Raw genomic sequence first — 17,895 nt, forward strand, 5'->3', positions numbered from 1 at the left:
GTGCGTCTAAAGCGAGTCCGCCGCCCCCGCTGCCCGAGAGGCGGAGTGGGGCACACCTGCCTGTGGCTCCTCCCTGAGTCACCTGCAGCCCCTCCGCCCCAATTGTGGGCGGGGCCCGCCGGCCAGTCACCTGTGGCCCCTCCCCCCAGCCGGCCGGCCCTGATTGGGCCCTGATGGGGGCAGGTCCACCGGCCAACCTCCCGCTGTCTCCTCTCGACAGCCCTGGCCCCTATCTGCTGATTGGGGGCGGGACCCCAACCATACACGAATTCATGCACTGGGCCTCTAGGAGGATATGAAAGTAGGTGTAGGGTGTGCGTGAGTTTTAAAAAATAAATTCCTGTCATAGACCATTTCAAACATTTGCAAAAGCAGCAGGAACTGCAGAGTGAACACCATGCAACCCCCACCCGGCTTCTGGCTCTCAGGCCTCCACCTCCGCCCCCGGCTTCCCGGCCTCCAGCCCACAGCCTCCACAACCGCAGGAGTCCATGCCTAGGACATGCCTCTGTGCGTGTGCATGCCTGGGTGTGCACACACGAGTGTATGCATGTGTATGTGAGCGTGTCTGTGTGCATGCTGTGTGGGTGTGTGTGTGGATGCACAGGTGTGTCTGCCTGTGTGCACGTGTGTGTGCATGCTGTGTGGGTGTGTATGTGGGTGTCTGTGTGTGGACGCACGGGTGTGTCTGCATGTGCTCGCGTGGGTGTGAGCACGGGCTGTGGGGCGGTGATGGAGCTGGAGGTGGGAGCTTCCTGAGGTTCTCCAGGGAGGGAGGCCCACTGCCTCGCATGGCAGCCTCGGGGTTCTGTCTGTGTGCGGATGGGGAGGGGGAGTTTGCCCCCAAGATGTGGGATTAATGATTTCTGCTGACATGCCCACCGAGGTCTCACCTTCACGGAGCTGCTGACCGAGGCACGTGCGGGGAGTGTCGCCCGTGGACGGGGCCGCTGCAGGCTCACCCCCGCGAGGCCGAGCTCCTGGCTGCCGTCTACACGCCCATGCCGCTCCCCTCCGCGGTGTGACCTGCGTGGAGAACATGGGAGTGGGGTGCTGGAGGGAGAGGCCCCAGTGCTGTGTTTGGGCTCCCCCACTCGGAGGCTGAGTGCTCACGTCGCCCTGCTCCTCTCCAGCCTGGAGACGCCCCCGGACTGCGGCCGGTGACCTGCGGGGCCTGTGTCCCCAGAGCTCAGCCCATCATGTGGGACCTCGGCCCAGACAAACCACCCAGTCCATCCCTCTGTCTGTCTGAACCCGGGCAGCTGCCTGGCGGGTCCTGGGGGCCTAGATAAAACGGGGGACACTGGGTAGGGGCGGCTGCTCTGGCTTCGTGAACGCCGTGTGTTCGTGAGTGAGGTCACAGTTCAGGGCCCACATGGCCGTCGCCGCCTCGGACGATGGCTCTGAGCCAGTGACGGCGGCTGCTCCACGGCCAGCGCCTCAGCGTGCGCCCAGGGCAGCGCCAGGCCTCCGCGCGGGATTTCACTTTTTTATCTGCTTAAGGCAGAAAGGGGTGTCCTCCCAGCTCTGCTCAGCACCCCCTCTTTCCAGGCCCAGGGTCTGCGGTCCCGTCCCCCCTCAAGCACTGGGGCCGCCCGGGCCTCCGCCCGCAGCTGTTTGCTTTGGAGCCTTGTCAGGAAGGGGCCAGGGAGGGCCCAGTGCGCCCAGCAGGCGAGGGCCCCCCCCCGCCCCCCTCCTGTCCCCGGCCTTTCTCCAGCCAATGGCTCCAGCCGGGGGCGGCCTTGGGCCCGAGACCCACAGACACACTTGGCCGCTTCACAGAGGCCGGTTGGCCAATCGCGCCGGACACGCCAGCGCGGCCATGGCCACGGCCAACAACAGCAATGCCTCGGCGCCCTCCTTCGGCTACGAGTACTACCTGGACTACCTGGACCTGCTCCCCGTGGACGAGAAGCAGCTGAGAGCCCACAAGTGTGAGTCCTGGCCCGGGAGGCAGCGGGCGGGGCTGGGGCGCCCACGGCTCTCTCCACCCACCGGACAGCTCACGGGTGGCCGGGACCGGCCCGCGCTGGGAGGGATCAATGAGCGGGGACAGTGTCTGTCATCGTCCTGAGTGAGTCCGGGACTCACCTGGGAAACGCCGACACTCGGGGGCACCCGTGCGATAACATAGGTCTCTTGATGGAGGTTCGTGGGCCCGGGGTTCCGGTGAGCGAGGTGAATGTCTTCACGTTGCAGCTTCGGGGTTCCGCGTCTGTGCGCAGACTCGGGAGAGAGCTAGTTTGCCGTCCCCGGAGATGTATGGCTTAATGATTCTATGGTTCGTGTATCAGGAAGGACGCCCGGACGAGTTAACGCCTTTGGCTCACCCCCCTTCAGCCTCGATCTCTTGGGTAACTGGGCTTTGTCAGCCACCCCTTGGGATGACTCCAGCTTCTCAGGCAAGATAACAAGTTAGCTGAGGAGACACAGGAGCATGACACAGAACAGAGGCCAGGCCCTGGGGACCGGCTCTGCCCTCCCCGAGGTCGGGGGTCCACGGGGGTTTCATGAACTTGTCACCCGCGTCTGTGAAGGCAAACGCATCACCAAGGACCGGAGACTTTCTCATGAGGAGATGGTCTCTGCCCGCCAGCTCAAAACGAAATCCATGTCCTTATTTAAAAAAATATTTTTATTGATTTCAGAGAGGAAGGGAGAGGGAGAGAAACATCAATGAGGAGAGAGAATCATTGATCGGCTGCCTCCTGCTGGGGATGGAGCCCACAACCCAGGCATGTGCCCTGACCAGGAATCGAACCGTGACCTCCTGGTTCACAGGTCGATGCTCAACCACTGAGCCACACCGTCCGGGCCCAGGTATATGTTTAAGGGTGAATTTGCTTTGGGGAAATAGCTAAGGATCATGAAGAAGTTAGTCGGGCAAATGAAATTAAGCCGATCAGTACAACCCGGGTGTCAAAAGTAAACAATGATCTCATAACATAGCAAAATGGGGGTATGTCCCTGAAGGTGATTCCGAAAGAAGAATTTGTGTTTATTAATGCTTGATCAGTACATGCCTGTTAGGGACATTGACACGACTCTACGGTAGAGACAGGAGGACTATTTCGAAGGTCAGTATGCATTTGGATTTGTAAGTTTGAGTACTTTTACTTAAAAAGTCAGGTTTTTTTTAACTGATTCAATACAGAAAATTGGTCACAACGCACAGAGCACCAGGTGAAACAGAAGTTGCTTTCTCTCCCAGGTAGCCGTCTGCGGGCGGGTGCTGGGCTGTGCCCCCCCACCCCCCCAAACCCTCGGGAACCAGCCTCGCCCAGTTCCTCGCTCTGCCCTCGCGGGCCGTGCCCACGCCCCACGCCAGGCTCTGCGTCACAGCCATGCTCTGGGCAGAGAACACGCAGGAGGATAGGAAGGGACACGGAGCAGGGGCCCTGCAGCCCCTGCAGAAAGACTGCAAGAAACTGTGCAGGAAAAATTCCACTCGCACCTCATTGGCCAGCACCTTGTCACATGCCACACCTAGCTGCAAGGGAGGCTGGACACTGTCGTCTTTCTCCCAGACAGCCGTGTGCCCAGCAGTCAGCAGGGGTTCTGCTACTAGGGAAATGCAGGGGGCGGACAGGACTGACAACCAGCAATCTATGCTGCAGTTCCTCACAGCTCACTTTTCTTGTTGTTAATCCTCACATGAGGATATTTCTTCCATTGCTTTTCAGAGAGTGGAAGGGAAGGGGTGGGGGGGGGGGAGAAACACTGATGGGAGAGGTACATCGGCTGGTTGCCTCCTGCACCCACCCCAACCGGGGGTGGGGAGCAAACCTGCAGCCCAGGTATTGAACCCTGGACTCTTGGCTGTGCAGGCTGACGCTCCAACCACTGAGCCACACCGGCCAAGGCACATCTTCTATTCTCGTGAGCTAGAAGGATGCAGCGATATCACTTGCTACAAACCCTCTTCACAGAATAGTGTAGTTCTGTTTATAGATCATTTCACAGCCAGTGACTGGGGAACTATGCATGTGCACTGTACTTACATCTCATCGTATTAAGCTGTGTGGCAGTCTGTATGACACACTATCCTCCCATCTAACGGACGGGGAAACGGCTTTAGAGATGTAAAACCCCAGGTGGTCTGAGATCATTAGAACTCAAACCCGGAGCCCCGGGCCGTGACCCCGCGTGAGTCCCCACGAAGGGGAAAATCTTGGAATTAATCGGCCAGGACCTGGGACTCGAATGGGAGCCTCCTGTGAACAGGAAGTGTCTTAATGGAATGAAGGTGCTGCCTCCAAGTTCGGATGAGAAATCCCCCAACATGCCATGCAGCCGACCCCGCCACCCAGTGCCTTCTCTTGCCAACCCACTGTGCCCCCTCACTCCCCTGTCCGGCCAGTATCACCCCAGAAAGGAAGGGAGGAACCAGGGAGGGAGTGAGGGGGGTGGGGGGAGGGGGTGGAGAGAAGGGATGTCTCTGGGGCTGGGCCTCCCACTGCCTGGCATGTCTCCTTGGGAAACAGGCCCTGGTGCTGAGCTCCCAGCCGGGCCAGGACGTCCTGTCCTCGCGGAGCAGAGGGGCCTCCCGGGGGAAGCGAACCCTCCTTCCGGCTGCCTTTCTCAGCGGAACAGGATGAGGGGACTGCACCCAGGAAGCAGCTCCTGGCCCCTGTGGGTCCGGCGGGATTCAATGGTTTGTCCGCAGGGCTGTGCTGTGAAAGGTCCCAGTCCTGCTCCGTGGGTGGGTGGGGACACTGACCCAGGGCAGGGGCAGAAGACAGAGCCCGTGGGGCGGGGGAGGGGAGGCTGGGGGAGGGGAGGCTGGGGGAGGAGTGGGGGAGGGAGAGTGCCCACCGCCCAGGTTTTGAAGCTGTTTCCTTAGGCAGCGGTCCTCAACCTGTGGGTCGCGACCCCTTTGGCGGTGGAATGACCCTTTCACAGGGGCCGCCTAAGACCATCCTGCATGTCAGATATTTACATGACGATTCATCACAGTAGCAACATGACAGTGATGAAGTAGCAACGGAAATAATGTTATGGTTGGGTCACAGCATGAGGGACTGTATTTAAAGGGCCAGAAGGTGGAGAACCGCTGCCTTAGAGGCTCTGACAGAACTGACCTGGGTGCTAAAGAATACATTTTTATTGATTTCAGAGAGGAAGGGAGAGGGAGAGAGACATCAATGATAAGAGTGAATCATGGGTCGTCTGCCTCCTGCACGCCCCACACTGGGGATGAGCCCACAACCCAGTCCTGTGCCCTGACCAGGAATCGAACCCTGACCTCCTGGTTCACAGGTCAATGCTCACCCCCTGAGCCACGCCGGCCGGGCTCTCCCCTGTGGCCATTTAATTCCAAAGACGCCCATGCAGGCCCTGCCACCTCATAGCAGCCCCCATGCCACTGGCTGCAGGTTCCTGAACTGGGTGGAGAATGGCACCCCACCTGCCGGTTCTCCCCAGGCGGGTCTAGGGTGTCTCCCGGGTGTCCCCCTCCCCTTTAGCCTCCGGCCACACACACAGCCACAGGGTCACTGCACACGTGCCTTTTCCTCCTGTTGGCCCAGCTCCCTGCCCAGCAGACGGAGGGCCCGTCTCCCCAGCTCCTCACAGAGCAGGTGCCAGGGAGGCCTCGGCGACATCCCCGGGAGGGGGCGCTCTGCTGGGCAGGCAGGGGCTCGGCGCAGCTCTCGCTCGGGGATCAGTGCTGCCGGGATGGGGCTGCGCTGATGGTGCTCACCAGGCCCCGGCCGGCCTCTCAGAGGGGGAGGCCGCCCGTCACAGGAGCTGCCGGGCCCTTCTCCCTCCCAAGGAGAAAGGGAGCAGGGAAACCAGTCTTCTTCTTTTTAAAGAATATGTTTTCATTGATTTTAGTGAGAGGAGAAAGGAGAGGGAGAGAGAGAAATATGGACCGGCTGCCTCCTGCATGCCCCCTGCTGGGGGTCGAGCCCGCAACCTGGGCCTGTGCCCTGACCGGGAATCGAACGAACCCTGACCTCCTGGTTCACAGGTCGATGCTCAACCACTGAGCCACCTGGGCCGGTGGGAAACCCACCTTCTGAGCAGCAGTAGCAGCTGAAAAAGCGCATCCACTGGCACTGCCTGATTCATTCCTGCTTCCCCTCGACAGACAATCCTTCACCAGCCAGTGGCCAGGGCTCGGGGCAAAGCCACTTCCCACTGCCGTCACTGCCCACAGCCCAGAGGCCAGCAGAGGACGGACATCGCCCTCGCCGTTCCCCAGCCCCCCCCCCCCCCCCCCCGCCCCGTGGTGCCCGTGGGTCACACATGCACCTGTCTCTCCTGCAGACTCGGTGGTGATCGCCTTCTGGGCAAGCTTGGCCACCTTCGTGGTGCTCCTCTTCCTCGTCCTGCTCTCCATGTCCCGCCGGGCTCCCGCGGCCAGGTGCGTGCGGGCCAGGTGCATGCGGGTGGCAGCGTGGGGGGCCAGGTGCGTGCGGGCGGCAGCGTGGGGGGGCCAGGTGCGTGCGGGCGGCAGCGTGGGGGGGCCAGGTGCGTGCGGGCGGCAGCGTGGGGGGCCAGGTGCGTGCGGGCGGCAGCGTGGGGGGCCAGGTGCGTGCGGGCGGCAGCCTGGGGGGGCCAGGTGCGTGCGGGCGGCAGCGTGGGGGGCCAGGTGCATGCGGGCGGCAGTGTGGGGGCTCAGGGTTGCGTGGGGGCAGCGTGGGGGGCTCAGGGCTGCACGGTGAAGAGCCGCACATCCACGAAGGCACTGCCGGAGGAGGACGAGGCCCCGACACCCGCTCCCCGTGGGGAGCCTGAGGACGCGAGGCCCAGGGAGTCTGATGGGGAGCGTCTAGAAGAGGCACCTCTAGGACAGACAGATGAGCTGTTGCTGACGGGTCCATCTTTGGGGATAAAAATATTCTGAAACAGACTGTGGTGCCTGGCTGGTGTGGCTCAGTGGTTGAGCACTGACCTACGAACCAGGAGGTCACGGTTCGATTCCTGGTCAGGGCACAGGCCCGGGTTGTAGACTCACTCCCCAGTGTGGGGTGTGCAGGAGGCAGCCAGTCCATGATTCTCTCTCATCATGGACGTTTCTATCTCTGTCTCCCTCTCCCTTCCTCTCTGACATCAATAAAAATAATAAAATAGTGTGGTGATGGCTGCAAAATTCGATGGATATGCTATAGCTCATCGATTGTACATTGTAAAATGTATCTCACTTGAGCTGTTAACCCAACGGAGCAGGGGAGGACTGTCCTCCGCAGCCCTGACCCCCCCATCTGTCCACAGGAGCAGCGCCCTGCGCCACCCTGCATGCCCCTGCGGCCTCCACGTCAGCTTCCCCTTCTGCATCCGGAGGCACCCGCTGCTCCACAGGGCCCCCCAGGGGACCCCAATGGCCCCACCCAGCTCAGCCAGCGAGCCAGGCAGCAGGGCATCTGGGCCCTCCGCCTCGCCCCTCACCGCCCCCCAGGCCCACCCTGCTCTGTGGGAACGGGCCCTGGACGGGGACCCCCATGGCATCAGCTGATGTCGGCCACAGCCCAGCTGGCCTCCCACTGGAGACGGTTCTGCACCAGCGAACGGCGGCCACTCCGAGGGGCTCAAACCTGGACACGTGCCTCCTGAAAGCAGCAGAAGCACAGCTGCCAAGAACCACCACCAGGAGGCGCTGCCGTGGGCGTGTGAACCCGCACTGGTCCCCGCCGCACCAGCCCCCTGGCCTGGCCTGGCCGGGGAGCAGCCCCAACGGGGCAGAGCTGCAGTGCCCAGCCGCTTACTCACTCCCACGCTCACTTCAGAAGCGTAGAAAAAGAATAAACACAAATAAAGATGTAATAGCCACTCACTCATCCCTACTCTGCCACTTTCTAGCCTCCGCCATCACTGCTGCACACGGCATCGACCCTGAGTTCCCGGCTGGTCTGTAGTGACGGAGCCAAGCGCCAGGAGCCCTGTGGTGCGGGGTGCGGGTGCGGGGCACGCAGAGCTCTGAGCGACAGGCTAAACTACACGGGAAACTGCCTCATCCACATTCCACGTGCGTCAACGATGACACCAATTAACGAGGGATCCTAAAAGTCAAACCCTGACCGCAAACATGCAGGTCTCTGTGGAATAAAAATAGCTTTTAATATCAATTAAGCAAAACGCAAAAACTTAACAAAAATAGACATTTATTATCAAGTTAAAAACACAGGCTGCCTTCCCTAAGCAGAGGTCAGGCGCCTGCACCCTGCGAGGTTCTGAGCAGCCCCGCGGATTTACGGAAACAGAAGCGCGGCAGGAGCTGACCCGACAGTCACGCGGAGCTCTGCCCCGACTCCTACAGAGACCGCCTGAGGCACCTCCTTTGTGACACATTCGTGGCCGTTTAGCTTAACTTTGCCCGGAGCCCGCGCGTGCTCAGTGCCACTCACTCTGAGGCGTTTCCTCTAAGAACGAGAAACGGAAAAGGGCCGGCCCACTGACCGCTGTGCGGCCCCCTGGCCCCGAGGGAGCCCACGGCCCCGTCACGCTGGCCGCCTCACACAGGCCCTCCAGTCTGTTTATTGGCCGAATAAATAAAGCGAGCTTTTCCCCCAGGACCCTGGTCACTACACACACCCCTGGACTCCTAGAGCCTGCGAGGGCGTCACGTGTCCGGGGCCAGGGCGGCGATGTCCTCGCAGAGCCCGACGATGGCCTCCTGGTCACCGCCTGGCGCGTCCGCCGCAGCCTCACGGACCATCTGGACGTGGGCGAGGAGGGTGTCTGGCCGCTGGGCCCCCAGCCAGGCGTCCTGGAGGTACAGGGACAGCAGGAAGGCGGCAGAGGCTGCGGGGAGGACACAGGGCCGTCAGGACACCATCTATTCGGCCAGACAGCCTGTCACCCACCCTCGCGGGACGGACACGCGATGAACCGGGCTCACTCCTGTGGCCACTGAGTGGGCGAGTGTATAAACAAACGCATCTGCCTTCGCGTAACTGCTGGTTCATCGCTTCTGCTCCCTAGGAGCCTGTCTTACCTGGTGACGCAGGGAACGCTGCTGTAGGCCCCTCTCCTCTTGGTCTGACCCCGCCCCCGCCCCCGCCCCCGCCCCCCGGACAAGCAGACTCAGTCCCCAACTGCGGCCGGATGAGGACAGTCACCTGCTCCCAGGTGAGCCCCCCTGCAGGCTGCCCACCCCTCCCTGCTCCCTGCGTCCTGGGAAGGGGCCCCGCGTGCCTCCTTCAGGCTCCAGCGCCTCTATTCACTCGCTCGCACACGCAGACCTTTCCTAGGCAGCTGCCGAACGCCAAACATGGCAACTGTGGGTAACCGTACTTGTGTGCATACATGTATATGCGGGTCCACACACACGCACTCGTGTGCACACACACGCGCACACACACGCACTCGTGTGCACACACACGCGCACACACACGCACTCGTGTGCACACACGCACCTGGCCACGAGGTGGCATGTAATGCTGGTCAGGAAATGGCGGACACTTGGAGAAATCCCTGGCCTGCAGGGAGGGGCCGTCCTGGGGGGATTGGAGGTCTGGGCGAGCACCCCCCACTGTGAGATGAGCATCACTAAAGGCTTTCCCGCAGGCAAAGGCCCAGCCCCCTCACGGTCAGGCCCACGGTTCCCCAGCCTGTGCTGAGCTGCTCCCCACCCCCCACCCGCCCACGGCATCCCCATAATCACCTCGCGTGGCTTCCTCGTCGTCCAGGGAAGCCAGGCGGAGGGTCTCCACAGCCGGGGGGAGGGGGGTCCCTGAGGGGCTCAAGGCCGCCGCCAGGGGCAGCATCACCGCGTTGAGCTCGGGCCCCGCCAGCCCGTCTGTGCAGAGCCGGCTGTACAGCCTGAACAGGCCACTCCTCACCGCACCGTCTCCGAGGAGCTGGGCCACGACCTCCGGCTGCCGCACCACGTGGCCCTGAAGCCAGTGCAGGAGGCCCGCAGCCTCGGCCCCACTGAGCGGGTGCTCGGTCGCCGCGCGCAGCACCCAGCTGACCACCAGGGTGGCGACGGTGCACATGGGGCCTGAGGCCTCGCTGTGGGGGACGGCTGGGTCCGAGGGCCCCTGAGTAGGCGCAGGGCCGGGGAACACGGGCCCCCAGTGGGTCAGTATGGACCTCAGGAGGCCCCTGCACGTCTCCAAGCTGGATAGCTGCAGCTCGGGGCTGGCCGCCTCCTCCACCTCCCCAGGCCTCCTCCTCCGGCCCCGAGGGCCTCGGGCTCGGGCGGGCGCCGCGGGCTTGTTGCTGTCCTTGAGCATTTCTGTGAGAGAGAGAGGATGGGTGGGACTGTGTCCCCTGCAGACTAGGGTGGGTGCAGTGGAGGGCGGGCAGAGGGGCAGCTCAGAGGCCACGCTGCCCCAGCACAGTGAGCCCTGGCCCTGGACTGGGGTTGGCACCGCTGCTGTAGTCAGGGGCTCCCTGGTGGGGCAGAGCCAACCCAAAACCCTGCGCCCCCTCTAGGCAACCACACAGACCCGCTCTCTACGCCTCACCCGCTAAGTAAAGGCTGCTCAGAGAGGGGAGGACAGGGCTGCTGGGGTGGGGGGAGGGGGTGGGGGGAGAGGGTGGGGGAGGGGGGTGGGGGTAGAGGGGTGGGGGGGGTGGAATGAGAGGTGGGGAGAAGACCACAGGGCCGCACGCACTCAGCAGGTCCCGGGCGCGGAGCCTCTCGGCGGCGGCCCGCAGCGCCCCCTGCAGCTCGCCGTCCCGCTCGAAGAGGCTCCACTTGTGCAGCAGGAGGAGTGCGTCCGTGGCGGACAGCGCCGTCTCGTTCACGGTGAGGCGGCCCAGGTCCTGGAAGGCCCGCAGCACGGAGGCCCGGTACCGCAGCACCGAGTCGAGGGCCCCGAAGAAGCCGGCCAGCTGCGCGGAGGCCAGGGCGGGCCTGCGGGAGAAGGACGCGCTGAGCACGCCGCCCCGTCCTGCGGCCTGGACAGTGGCCGGTCACCGCCCAGAGCCAGCTGCTCCCTTTACAACCGACATGCGGACCTGCCCAGGGTGGCAGGAAGCGAGTGCTGGGGGCGGGGCGGGGGGCAGAAAGGGCGGGAACGTCTCCGGAAACCATGGCTGATGGACAGCTGGACGGAGAGCCTGAGGGTCCGGTGTCCCCCGGGCACGCTCACTGCCCTCGGAGACCCGTGTGCCCCCCGGCCCAGGCAAAGGCGTGCGGCCTGCACTGCCTCACGTGGTTCAGACACACACGGAGGCCTGCCCGTGACCAGCAGGTCTCGGTGCTGAGGCCACAGCCGCCTTGCGGCCGACCTCTGGGTCCAACCAGCGCACCTGTCCCAGCTCAGGGCGCGTGTGCAGAGCGATGTCCCGCCCAGAACCCGAGGACGGAGTTCTCCCAGGCCCGGGTGTGTGAGTGTGTGCACGCGTGTGTGTGTGAGTGTGTGAGTGTGTGAGTGCGTGTGTGAAATGCTGACACTCCCAAGGAGGGGCAGGGACAAGGAGCCTGGGCAGGCGGGCGGCGGAGGCAGGTCGGGGACGACCGGCACTTTCTTAGGTCGAGGTCACGGAGACACATTCTTTCTTCAAAACAACCCCCCGACGCTGGACTCAGATGTCAGGGTGGACGGGCTCCTGCCCAGGGACCTGCCCAGCAGGCGTTAGTTCCCAGGCCCACGAGGCTGACATGGGAAACAGCGACCACAGGGCTTCCTGGCATCACCCGCACGGCAGCAGCTCTGCCCGGCTCACCAGGCCGACCGCTGAGGGCGCGGTGGCCGCGGACAGTGAGAGGGGCGGCCGTGGCCCCAGGGAGGGGGGCGGCGGGCGGCGGGCGTACCTCAGGTGCTTCGCCAGCGCCAGCAGGACGTACAGGAACTCGTTGACCAGGTGCAGGGCCAGCAGCTTCGGGGGCTCCTGGGTTCCGGGCGGGCTGCCCGCCTCCGCCCCCCTGCCCCCCAGGTTGGTCACCCACAGGGTGTGCAGCAGGTCGATGATGCTGGACAGCAGCTGCGTCTCCAGGAACCTGGACGAACAGCCGCTCAGTCACAGCCCCTCCCACCGGCGCCTGCGAGGGGGCGGACCCTGGGGCGGAGGACGAGGCGGTAGCAGTCCCACCGGGAGGGGGGCGGCCCAGCAGGCGTCCCAGCCCCACCGTCCCACTGGCTTAGCCCCCGCAGCCCACACGGGTACAGGGTCCAAGTAGGAGCAGCGCCTGCCACACCCCAACTTCACACAGCGCGGCCGCTGCTGGCTTCATGAGAACTCCCTTCCCAACACCCAGCAGCCAAGCGGCCGCCCCAGACAGTGTCTGCCAGCCGGTGCCGAGACGCACTCCTTCAGAGATAACAAAATGCTCCTGAGAACGCACCAGGGCCTGGCCGCCCTGGCTAGTCTATGAGAGCAAGGTGAGCCTGGGAAGCCCTTCGCAGAAGTGCAGTCTGGGACGGGATGCCATCCTCCAACGAGGAGACGGTGAGGAATGAGATCGGCTCTGGACTGACTGCGCCCCTCCCCCCGTTCCTGTGGAAGCCCTAACCCCACGTGGCTGTGGCTGGACAGGGGCTCAGATGAGGTCAGGCGGGTGGGGCCCGTAGCGGGATTAGTGCCCTGTGACAGGAGAGACTCCAGAGCTCGCTCCCTCTTCCACATGAGGATGCAGAGCGGCCACCGTCCGCAAGACAAGGACAGAGGCCTCCCAGAAGCCGCCCACACGGGGCTCACCTGCCCTCCAGCGCGTGCAGGACCCAGGTCAGGAGGCTGTAGTCCCGCAGGAGCTCGTAGGCGGCCCTGGCATCGCGGGCGGCGTTCTGCAGGATCTCCAGAACCCAACCCTGAAACCCAGGATGAAGCCAGCCCGTGCTGACGGCCCGCAGCTTCCGGGGCCACGCGGAACCGGGGCTCCAGGCCGCAGTCTGAGCACCTCCTCGCTTGCGGGTGACTTGTTTCTAACTCCCAGCAGCTCGAGGCTCAGGATCACTGATCAGCTTGAGTGTCGACCTGCACACACACCCCCCCCCCCCCGACCACGCAGCCACACCCGCTGCCACCCTCCTGAGAGTCAGGGCGAGGCCATGCCCATCGGGGTGAGGAGTTACGGCTTCCTTCCAGGTAAAACCAGAGAAAGAGCCTCGGCCCTCCAGGGCACACGGACGGGGGTGGGCGCTGGGACCTGGGGGCAGATGCGCGGCGGGCGGCACCCACCTGGGCCGCGGGGTCGCACAGCGGGCTGCTGAAGAAGGAGAGCACCACGTGGAAGACGCCGCGCCGGGCGTACAGCTGGTAGCAGTGCTTGTCGCGCAGGCCCTGCCGCAGAAGCCCGAACAGCCACGCGCGCTCCGTGCTGTGCTGCGGCCGGGACAATCGCCCGTCAGCCGCGGCCGCGCCTCCCTTCACGTGGGCACCGGGCAGCCGGCCCCCGCTCCCGACCGAAGCCCTCCCACCACCTTCCACGCGGAGGACAGGGCAGGGGCCCTACGAATGCGCGTGACCCTGACCCCACGACACAGGAAGAGACAGTGACGGGAGCACCACCAAGCGCAGACTGAGGCTGCCAGAGATGAGCCATGGACGCCGCCCACTCCCCCACGCAGGCCCGCGTGACCGAGCGCCGGCCCGACCTGCTAACACGGCACAGCCGTGCGCGTCGTGGTCACCGCTGGGAAGCCGTGCAGAGCCGCGGGCCTCACCTGGAAGTCCGAGCTGTAGAAGAACTGGAAGAAGCCGGGGACCTTGCTCATGTTCAGGTCCTCGTGCGACAGCAGGAACTTGTTGATCTTCAGGTACATGTGCTCCTCTGGACAGGGCAGAGGGGCGCTTACACAGGCCCGCGGGCACCCGCCTGCTGCAGCGGGCGCACGGGCGTGGGCAGATACGAACCCCGCCTGCGGGCGCTGCCCTCGCATCCCGGCTACTGAATCTCGTGCACGGAGTGCAGACGCTGGGTCTACACTGCACACAAGCTTCTTGGGGCTCAGAAACCACTGCAGAGACCTCACCCCCCACCCGGCCCTGTCATCGTTCCTGCAGAAATGCCAACCGGCCTGGGCAGAGTGGACCAGGTCCCACAGACCGTGCAGGGCCAGCACCCACCACCGGCTCCCAGTAAAGGGGCCAGACGCCCAGGGCCACTGGTCCCCAGGGCAGCAGGTGACGTGGGCAGACACCTCCTCCCCTGACGCTTCCCACCCTCGGGTCAGACTCCGCCCGCAGCGACCCCGTGACCGCAGGTCTGACCTGGGCACCCTGCACCGGCCTCTCACTCAGTCTTCCTGGGTTTGGTCCCACAGGGGCCCTACAGCGCCTCCTCGCAGCCACCAGCTCTCCTGTCGTCCTGAGGCCCCGGGGGATGCCCTGGCCGTCCTCCCTCCCTCGTGGCGGACCCTGCTCAGCCTCCACGTTCCGAGCCCGCCTCACCCTCACCCTCACCCCTGGTACCTGGCTTCAGAATCTGCAGGGCTGCTTTGGCCACGAAGAGCGCCAAGGTGAAGGTGAGCCTCATGTTCCGAGTGCGGATCCCATTCCGCACGACATCCAGCAGGTAGAGCACCTGGAAGCAGGAGGAGAGAGCATGTTCGGACCCGGGGCCAGCCTGGCCCTGCGCAGCCTCAAGCACAGCCCTGTGGGCGCCTGCTCCCCGCGTCCCAGGGTGGCACGTGGCCGAGGGCAGGGAGAGCCCTGGCTCCAGGCCTGACGATCCAACCTGCTCCTGCCCTGCCCTGGGCACCGTGGCTGGACAACAGCCGCCTTAAACACCGAGTTTAAACCAAAGGAAGAGCCAGAGGAAACCCAGCTGCTTTGCCCGTCGACGACTGCTGGGAGCCGGTCCATCCTTGCTGTTTCAAGGGACCTGGCATATATGGCATACTGTTCTTAATATGTTTGCTCACCTTCTTGGCACTATGTGTTTTAACCAAGGTCTCTGAGAAAGGTTGTTTCCCCAGGTAGGGATTTTCCCCTGAAGTTAGGGAGGGAATAAAACCTCTTAACTAAGTGCCAGGCGGGTAATTAATCACTTTAACTACGAACAATCATGCTTAAGCTACATAATCTTTACTCCCTGGAATGGAGATAAGAAACGCCCTAACCTTTGGAATAGAGATTGATAGGACTGGAATCAGCTGGTATAAATACAGATGTAACAAGAGAGAGAGACAGAACCTAGGCACAGAACCTACACAGAACGTTCTCTAGAGACAGAAGAACTTCGCTGGAGAGAACATAGCAAAAGATCCTGGACAGAAACTGGCCTCAGAACCTAGAGACAGAACCTAGCGAGAGAACATGGCAAAAGATCCTGGACTGAACCTGACTACAGAAATTGGCAAGAGAACCTGACTAGAACCTGGTGACTGAACCTGGCTGGAGAACCTGGAGAACCTGGCTGGAGAACCTAGCAAGAGACCATGGACACAGAACCTGGCTGGAGATCCAAAGCAGAACCTCTCTGGAGATCCTGACCAGAACCTGGCTAGAGATCCTGGCTAGGCTGCTGATCAACTGAACGCTGCCTCCTTGTCATTCCTTCTTCGCCGACTCCGTCCACACCTTTGGAGACCCCTGGACCCGCTGGGGTTGGACCCCGGCAGATGACATGAGGGTGTGCGTAAGGGGCGACCCGTCCAGCTGCCCGCACGCCCCGCAGGAGGGACAGAGGTCTCCCGGCAACTCGGCCTGCAGCCTTGGCCCACTCACCTGGGGCTGCTCTCGGAACCGGGCCCCCTCCACGTGCGTGTAGTAGGCCGCCAGCACGGAGTAGGCGGCGGCTCGCATCTGGGGGTCATAGCTGCTGAGGGCCGCGGCGGTCAGGCCCAGAGCGTTTGAATCCACAAACTTTCGGCAATCCACCACAAGCTCTATGGGAAGTGAAACAGCATGAGTTACACACGCATGCACACGACTCCACGATGCTGTGTGACGCGCGAATTAAATGTCCTTTGCAGCCCACCAACATCAGGTGCGTGTGCTAGAAACTGCCATAAATTGATTAGTAGCATAAACCCTAAAGCAACACACACACACACACACTGTAGCCAAAAGCCAAGGAAAACACAATTGTATCAACAATCACATTAAATGGAAGTGACATATACATTCCAGTGAAGAGGCAGAGGTGGTAAGATCAGATAAACACGCCGAACCCATCGCCTCTGCCCACAGGAACCACTCCAGCGCCGCGGGGCAGGTGAGAAGTGAGGGCGGGAGGGCACTCAGACCCCTGGGCTCCAGGAGGTCACGGTGAACCCGGCCTCTTCCCGACGGAGGGAAGCAGCCCCAGAGCCTGCGCGGCATCGACGGGAGTAAACACAGCGCCCGGGGGAGAGGTGCAGGCGCACGTGTGCCCTGTCGGCTAGCACGGCGGGTGGGGTCCCTCTGGGATTGATGCTCGCTCACTGCCTACCAGCTGGCAGGCACTTCAGTGGTCATGACCTTCCCGAGACAGCGGGTCCCCATGCGTCGTGAGGAAGGCGGTGCTGTGCTCTTCCCTGTCGCTCTGGAGCCGGGGCCTGGTGACCAGAAGGGCCCTGGGCTGCGAGTCCACAGGCCGCTGCGCAGCAGGGACGGCGCTGCTCCAGGGCCTGGTCCCGGTCCTCAGGTCCTCAGGTCCCGGTGCTCCGGGCCCAATAGGCAGCCCCGCCTTGTGGCTTTCGCGAGGTGCGGCGGGAAGACCTCTCCTCACGCCGCTGTCTCCTGGGGGCGGCCTGGTGGCAGGCTCGCCGCGGGGGGTGCAGGCACCTGTGCGCCGGGGCTGGCTCTGCTGGGAGGGACGCCCAGAAGCTCGGGGGCTGAAAGCACGTCCCGCCCCAGGTCCAGCAGTGGGTCCACCCAGACGCTGGCCACACACACGCGGCCTGTGGGCGTCCACGCGCCTCGTTTCAGTGAACACTTGTTTGTACGCGGCCTTCTTCACCACGGCGACCGCCGAAGGAGCGGCACGTTCTTCACGTGAGGAAAAGGCCAGGACTCCACTCGGCCACGCGAGCCTCGCCGGCCTGGCCACGGTGCTGGGCGGGCGTCTGTCTGTCCAGCTTCGCGCTCCCTGCCGTGCCTCCCTCCCCGACCCCTGCTTCCTCCCAACAGACGTTTCTTCACAGCATCATGCTCCCACCTTTTGTTCTGGACGACAGACAGCCACAGCAACGCTTAATAAGCCTGTTTCCTTTTAAAAAGTGTTTATATTTCTCTTCCTGTCTGTCCACCTCCGTGTTGTGACAAGTCTCCCTCCAGCGTGAGTGGCTGCGTGGGGCTGGCACTTTAAGCTGCTGCAAACCTTCCGCAGACGCTCTGCAGTCCCCCCCCCCGCCCCCCCAGCCCCCCCCGCCCCTGCCCCCGTCAGGCAGCGGAGCCTACAGGGCTGTATGTGCAGATTCCCACCGAGAGACCCCTCGCTGGTCACCTCTCCCAAAGGCCTCGGCCCTGTCCCCTGCCCAGAAAAGGCAACGTTCAGGATTCTGAGAAAAACATGTCCTGGTTTTACTGTTTCTATCAAGCATCTCCCAAGCCTCTGCCTGTTTCCTAAAAGCTCTACTGAGACAGAGCAACAGGCTGACTGGCTGTGACTCACGGGTCGCCTGGTCTCAGACTGTGGGACACGTGTTCAGTCGGAAGAGAAGCAGACTGAGCCGGCGGCCAGGCTGTGGCAGCAGCATCTTCCCGGCCACGCACGGGGGTGGGTGGGGGTGAGGGTGGGGGGGCAGGCGTGCCTCTCAGCCCGCCGCTGCCACCAGGCCAACGAGGCCGACGGAGAGCGGACAGCTGCAGGACACCGCGGTGGAGCGGGGCTGCGGTGCTGGGGGAACTCTGTGGGCAGTGCAGGGGGAGCAGCCACCCGTCACAAGGAGGCAATTTCAAGTTGGAAAAGGGAGAATCAGGGCAAACAGCGAGTCTCGGTCGCTGACGCACCTGCACGTACTCGGCGGGGAGGAGCCTGGGGACCCGCGGCCGGCACCTGCTGGCCGGGCCAGTGAGCAGACAGGACCCTTTCCTTCCTGTCTCTGCACCCAGCCACCGAGACCCCACCCTCAG

The 17,895-nt window shown here is 63.3% G+C and overlaps 2 protein-coding genes across 2 annotated transcripts in view; one reads left to right on the top strand and one right to left on the bottom strand.

Moving 5' to 3' along the window:
• The first annotated feature begins 1,593 nt into the window (after window positions 1–1,593).
• On the top strand, window positions 1,594–7,776 carry MRAP (melanocortin 2 receptor accessory protein). Its single transcript, XM_081085276.1, has 3 exons — window positions 1,594–1,934; window positions 6,271–6,367; window positions 7,219–7,776. Exons 1-3 carry the CDS (start codon window positions 1,721–1,723, stop codon window positions 7,457–7,459), a joined length of 552 nt encoding a protein of 183 aa, XP_080941402.1. The 5' UTR covers window positions 1,594–1,720; the 3' UTR covers window positions 7,460–7,776.
• A 310-nt stretch (window positions 7,777–8,086) lies between these two features.
• The window catches only part of URB1 (URB1 ribosome biogenesis homolog), a gene marked incomplete at its 5' end in the record, with an annotated part of 41,459 nt that continues 31,650 nt past the window's right edge, over window positions 8,087–17,895 (bottom strand). Inside the window, 9 exons of the mRNA XM_081087921.1 lie at window positions 8,087–8,745; window positions 9,608–10,183; window positions 10,566–10,807; window positions 11,711–11,896; window positions 12,595–12,704; window positions 13,075–13,218; window positions 13,560–13,666; window positions 14,308–14,419; window positions 15,565–15,725. Coding sequence (XP_080944047.1) covers window positions 8,564–8,745; window positions 9,608–10,183; window positions 10,566–10,807; window positions 11,711–11,896; window positions 12,595–12,704; window positions 13,075–13,218; window positions 13,560–13,666; window positions 14,308–14,419; window positions 15,565–15,725 — 1,820 coding nt within the window. The 3' untranslated portion in view covers window positions 8,087–8,563. The remainder of the gene's footprint in view (window positions 8,746–9,607; window positions 10,184–10,565; window positions 10,808–11,710; window positions 11,897–12,594; window positions 12,705–13,074; window positions 13,219–13,559; window positions 13,667–14,307; window positions 14,420–15,564; window positions 15,726–17,895) is intronic.

This window comes from Myotis nattereri (genome assembly GCF_964212035.1).
Source record: "Myotis nattereri genome assembly, chromosome: 3".
NCBI classification, from domain to species: domain Eukaryota; kingdom Metazoa; phylum Chordata; class Mammalia; order Chiroptera; family Vespertilionidae; genus Myotis; species Myotis nattereri.